The sequence below is a fragment of the Penaeus monodon genome, unplaced genomic scaffold (assembly GCF_015228065.2).
Source record: "Penaeus monodon isolate SGIC_2016 unplaced genomic scaffold, NSTDA_Pmon_1 PmonScaffold_1795, whole genome shotgun sequence".
In the NCBI taxonomy this organism is placed as follows: domain Eukaryota; kingdom Metazoa; phylum Arthropoda; class Malacostraca; order Decapoda; family Penaeidae; genus Penaeus; species Penaeus monodon.
This window is the reverse complement of record NW_023647428.1, coordinates 22,501-28,953: the sequence shown is the minus strand read 5'-3', so window position 1 is coordinate 28,953 and position 6,453 is coordinate 22,501. Positions and strand designations below refer to the sequence as shown.

Genomic DNA, 6,453 nt, shown 5'->3' with positions numbered 1-6,453 from the left:
ATACGGACATGCAAGCTTAACCTTAAATATATTAATTTAAATAGTGATTGTAGGCGTGATTGCAGCTGTGGGAGAAGTAGATGAAATAAAGGGATAGAAATCATATCAAGGGAGGAGGCAGCTAGTAACAGTAAGAAAGGAAGCGGGGGAAATTAAGGTAAAAAAAATAAAAAATTCAATGGTAGACTTCATGGTGTCAGTCATTTATTTACTTCCATTAATGTTTAGTTCTTGTCCACAGGATATCGCCTGCGAAAACGGCAAAATGTTTCTTTAAAATTTATATCAATTACACGTATTCCCAGTCAAAATATACGTTTAGCTTTATTGTAAAATCAATCATCCCTTTGTCTATTAATCTGTCTCTCTAGCAAACAATATAAAACTATTTCTCATCAAGAGGCGATATTACTTTAGTTAAAAAAAAAAAAGAAAAAAAATTAGTACTGTTAGGAAAAAAAAATACTTGCACGTGCAAGGATACGGAGTACATGCTTACGCCCGTTTGCATATGCAATTGCGTATTTGCTTGATTCCCGCAGCGATCGTGTGTGTTTGTTCGTGTGTGGCTGAGTCGGAGAAGGTCAGCGGCGTGCGCAGGACCTCCTCAGCTACTGTGTACGAATAGCTAATGACACAAGATGATCAGTCTCATCTGGACCCCGTCCCGCCATGCTTCAGAAAACACGTTCCGGACCGGGGGGAAGATCTTGTGAACGGCATAGAAACAAACGTATATTATTCTATATATAAAATACGACGTATGTGTTAGCGTTGAAAAGGTTGAAGGTTGGAGTCGCGTATTTTATTACTTTGGCATTTGAGGATCATCTGCTGATTGGAAAAGTAATTAAATGACAAAATTTTACGCCGCAAAAGGCAGTACCTGGGAAGCCCGTAATGATAACGCGTATATTATAGGAAAATGGTGATAACGACAGCTGCGAGGCATGTGATTCATAACGCAGTCAAAGTGATCGAGTAACCTACCATTCGAACGCATGTGTACAAATGTAAAACGCTTCGAAATGTAAGTGCTGGCTTTTAAAATGACTGAAACATATTACAGAGACGCGAGCTGTACACAAAAAAACAGCGTATAGTGATAGAAGAAATGTATAGATTTTGAGAACATTTTCTGCTTAATCTTCGCTCATCGATTCCCCTGCCATGTACTTTTTTTTCTTGATCTTATTTTCCTCTTGTCTTTTTGAAAGACCTTCCTCAGTTCGAATCCTGTCGACTGAAATCCTTCTCTCTGTGTCAATTCTCAGACATCCTTAATTATTAACTGAATTCATTTGATTTAGATGTTTACCTCAGCTAGCAAATATCTCTATAGGCCTATTAATTACAGAGGGATTTTCAAATAATCAGGTCTAATTCTATATGTTCTGGTCGTAAGCAAAATAGGAAATACTCTTTTTGTACACGCATTCGAGCAAACACACACACACACACACACACACACACACACACACACACACACACACACACACACACACACACACACACACACAACACACACACACCCGCTTCCTTGTTCGACCACTCACATCACTTGCTTTTTTCAGGAGATAGCGGCGATAACACAAAACCATATTTTGTTTCGACCTGAGCACCATTTCCTTCCCTGGTTACTTATCTCTCTCTCTCTCTCTTTCTCTCACTCACAGAAGCGTAACATGTACAAGATGTGGGCACAGGTCGTAGCCACCAGGTCTCGGCGATGTGTAGCGTGCATGGTGTTGGCGTGCATCTTGCTCACTGTGCAGGTTATCACGCATCAGGTTAGACAAGGTGAGTCTTGCTTTAGGAGGAAGAACATTTTAGGAAGTAGCTAAAATATAAAATAAAACACGCACACACACACACATACACACACACACACACACACACACACACACACACACACACACACACACACACACACACACACACACACACACACACACACACACACACACACACACTATCACTATTACTACTGCTGATAATAATAGTAATGGTGATAATTAAAGTAGGGATAGATATGATGACATGGCAATAATCGTGATGATGTTTATTATGATAAGTTTGATAGTATTAGCAATCATAACAATATAGTACTTTCCGTATCAGGAATAGCACTAGTAACTTAAATAGTGATGATGGCAGTGCCATTAATAATGGTAATACCATCATTATAATTATATTGATAGTAATAATTATAGAATGATAATGATAATCATATCAACAGCTATGATAATAATAACTGCGATGATAGTAATGGCAATGATTATGAAAATGATAAATGATATACTGATTTTTATAACACCAAATTGATAACAAAAAAATGATGGTATTGTTAATAATGATACACAAATGTTGATATTTATGACGACATTGTTTGTGTTAATGACAATGATAGTTAATTATGGTATACTAAAATGGTATTGACTGTGATATTAGTGATAATGATAATGATAATCATAACGTTGTGATAGTAATAGCGCTACTGCTGATAATGATAAAGATGATGATTACGATAATAATTACGATAATTTTTATCATTATCAAGATGCTAACACCAATAATGATAACGAGAATAGTAAACAATAATAATGATACTGATGATATCATTGATAGTAATAATAATAAATAATGGTAATTATGATGATAAGGCCGCGGTGGCCGAATGGTTAGAGCGTTGGACTCAAGACTGTCACGACGGCAATCCGAGTTCGAGGGTTCGAGTCACCGACCGCCGCGTTGTTCCCTTGGGCAAGGAACTTCACCTTGATTGCCTACCTAGCCACTGGATGGCCAAGCCAGCCCAAGTCAAGTGCTGGTCCCAAGCCCGGATAAATAGAGAGAATGATTACATAAAAGGTACCACCGGCACTCTCCGTGGAAAGGAACTGGGGACCCTACCACGTACTCACTCCAAGAGCATCACAACATGAAAACTACAATTAAGTATCATGCTGTGACCACGGCGGCTCAGACATGAACCTACCGTTAAAAGAAGAAGAATTATGATGATAATGATGACAATAATGATAATGATGACAATAATGATAATGATGATATTAATAGTACTACTGCTAATACTACTACTAATAATGATAATATAGTATAACATGATAAAGATGGTAATAGTACTAATATGAATGATGATGATGATAATGACAATAATAATAATAATAATAGTAACATCAATTATAATGATGATGATGATGAATGTAAAGGTGATGATGACGATGGTGACGATAATGATGATAACATTGAAGATATTGACAATAACTATAGCACTAATGTTAATATTACTATCGATCTAATAATGATATTAAGAGGCAAGGATGAGGAAGACGAGAATGTCCTAATTAATATTAAGAATTGTGAGAAAGTGAATGACGATGACGTTACCGCAATAGCGACTGGTCAGTGATTAGAGACTTTTGAGAGATACACCGACGGTAACTGCGGTTCATTGAAAATAACAACGATTAAATAGTTCCCCCTCGTGAGCTGATCGTTTTCTAATCCGTCCGTGGCATGGCTAATCACTGAGGCGTATGGGCTTGGCAGACGCACACCTGCTACTAATTGCACCTGTTACTAATTACAGGACGGTGTGCGATTCAACTTCAAGTGTTTACAAGTTACAACACACCTGGCGAACATGAACTACACAGACATCGAAGCATTTATATAGATATTATACTTTTATGAATGAATTTACACATCATCATACATCAGTGAATAGATAATTACGAGGAATTATTAATCGTTAATTGTCTTATCTACAGAGACCGTTGTGGACGAGAGTATAAACCCACAGCAGTTAACGACTATGTTGAAACAAGATGAAGAGGCCTTCAAGCTTCCGATCGTGCCGCCCAAGGGATTTGATGTAAGGCGTTGCATCTTTGCTTAGTTTTGACGCATTTTATTTTATCTTTTTATGTTTCTTATATCGAAATATTTATATCTTTAGATAGTTGTTCTTTGATATGAATGTATCTTTTAATTATTGTTTATGTTATAATGACACATCTGGCGCATTTGAGTTTGTAAAGATGCACTACCTCTCCCCAGCTGAGAGCGGCGCAAGCCGGGAAAGCGAAAGGGGACATCTTGAAGAATCTCTCAGAACTCGACATCAAGCAGTTGCAGAAAGTGCAGCAATTCGTCAACTCCGCACACGACCCCCAGGCAGTTGAAGATTTTCGAATTGAGCAAGCCCTGCAGTCACTCAAAGTAAGGTCGCATGTATACAGACATACGTGTGTGTGTGTGTGTGCGTCAAACCGAACCGTTAAACCATAGCAACTAACAGACACAAGCGCATTCCACTAAAGGAGCGTATTTTCTTCCCAGGTTCGATTATTAGAGGAGATTAGCGGGCAGAAGTTCCCGGCGATCTTGGACGCAGCCACGCGCGGCCAGGCGATCTCTGACCGAGCCCGCCCCAGCCGACGCCAGGTGAGCATCGCAGGTCGTGCTGGCGACCTTTGTAGGCCGTTGAAGGGCAGTCTAAAACGAGCTTCGTAAGGGCCATAAGGTCAAATGCATACATGACTTTATAGGTGAGGGTGTGATATCGACATTGGTAATATATCAGAAGGTCAGCCATGGCGACATATTTTTCACTGTAGTTTTGATATAGTGCGCATTAGTTTTTTCGCGTTAGGTACAAGAACTTGTTACTGCTGGAAAAAAAAGAGAGAGAGAGGACGAAGAAGAAAATATATTATAAGGATTAAGGTACTAAATCTAAATCACCAAAATGCAATAGAGATATACCAAACCAGATTTCCCCCCCCCCCACTAATTCCAGATTGTGATATCGACGACATGGCGCTCAGGCTCTACTTTCCTGGAGGAGCTGCTGTCGTCACACCCCGCCGTCTACAACCACTACGAGCCCCTCATGCAGTTCGGCCTCAGGCAGATCCGCGAGGGACAGGACTCGGTCAAGGCACAGAATCTGCTTCATGATCTTCTTGCGTGCAGGTAGATCAGTCGAGTTGCGGTGGGGAGAGGGGGGAGGTTGGGAACATATTGACACTGTGCACACCTACACACACACATACGACCCCCCACTTCTCTCTCTCTCTCTCTCTCTCTCTCTCTCCTCTCTCTCTACTCTTTCTGTCTCTCTCTCTCTCTCTCTCTCTCTCCCCACACACACACACAGTATATGTATACATAGTTAGAAGCGTATACTCCAGATAACACTTTCTTTATCAGTGATATTGACATTTCACAAAACATAGTAAGCATTTGGAATTCCATCGAAATATGTATTTGAATTCTCTTAAGAGAAGGCAAAAAAATCGTCTCACAAATCATACATTACAGAAAGACGATCAGGTAATGAGGGGTAAATAGCCCCTTAGCATATTATATTTCTGTCCGGGTTCTTACCATAATCTGAATACATATTCACACATATTCTGTCACTTATATGTTTCATATGCATGATACCGATGTCAATGCCCGAGCCAGCCGAACCCTTTTCTGACACCCCGTGACTTCCGTTCCAGGTACAAGGCGAAGTCGGAGTACATGAACACAGCGCTGAACATCAAGGAGATGTTCACGAGGAACGTGTTGGTGTGGCAGACCTGCAGCAACCAGCAGATCGGCGATTCGCTCTGCTACAACGACGCCTTCCTAAAGGGCGCCTGTCAGCTCTTCCCTTGGTCTACAATGAAGATCGTGAGGCTGAGGCTGAAGCTCCTGCGGCCGATCTTGGAGGACTCGAAGCTGAACGCGCGGATCGTGTACCTGGTGAGGGACCCGCGCGGGGTCATGAACTCCCGCTTCGACACCGTGAAGTGGTGCCACTCGTCCGACTGCAACGACCCCTCGTACCTTTGCAGCGACATGGACGACGACCTCACGGCAGCCCTTGAGCTGAGGAAGGAATTCCCGGGTCTCGTTTACATCCTCCGGTACGAGGACATGTCCCTGAGCCCAGTCAACAAAACCAAGGAGCTCCTGGACTTCTTGGGACTGGACTTCGACCCCAAGATGCAAGAGTTCCTGGATTCGCACACGACCAAGAACTACGACAAGCCGTGGAGCACCTCGAGGGACTCCAAGACCCGCGTCACCTACTGGGCCTCCAAGCTGCAGGCCGAGAAGCTGAAGGGGATCCAGGACGTGTGCACGCCCGTGATGAAACGCTTCGGGTATTTGCCCGTCAATGCTACGAAAGATATCAGTCTCGAAAAGATTTTAGAACCGTTGAATTTACCTTAGATTCGAGACTAGTGATAAAGAGATTCCTTTTTTTCCAAAATACACTTCGAATCATTTCCAGAAATATCGTTTCCTGAAATCGCCACATTCACATAAGCCCACATTCATTTCATTTCTCATTTGCCTTTCCATCGCATCAGTCATCGAAGTCAGAAAACTCATCACCTCATCATCAGTCTGGCAATTCCTGCGAGAAGGAGT

General features: G+C 41.5%; 1 protein-coding gene across 2 annotated transcripts in view; it reads left to right on the top strand.

Moving 5' to 3' along the window:
- The first annotated feature begins 220 nt into the window (after positions 1–220).
- The window catches only part of LOC119569679 (carbohydrate sulfotransferase 5-like), a 6,397-nt gene continuing 164 nt past the window's right edge, over positions 221–6,453 (top strand). Inside the window, exons 1-7 of one of the 2 annotated variants that reach the window (XM_037917739.1) lie at positions 221–733; positions 1,677–1,800; positions 3,792–3,895; positions 4,081–4,242; positions 4,363–4,467; positions 4,823–4,998; positions 5,532–6,453. The exon at positions 5,532–6,453 is cut by the window's right edge and continues 164 nt beyond it. In XM_037917739.1, coding sequence (XP_037773667.1) covers positions 632–733; positions 1,677–1,800; positions 3,792–3,895; positions 4,081–4,242; positions 4,363–4,467; positions 4,823–4,998; positions 5,532–6,252 — 1,494 coding nt within the window. In that variant the 5' untranslated portion in view covers positions 221–631 and the 3' untranslated portion in view covers positions 6,253–6,453. Of the gene's footprint in view, positions 1,031–1,676; positions 1,801–3,791; positions 3,896–4,080; positions 4,243–4,362; positions 4,468–4,822; positions 4,999–5,531 lie in introns of both variants that reach the window. The other variant, XM_037917740.1, reaches the window with a different exon arrangement.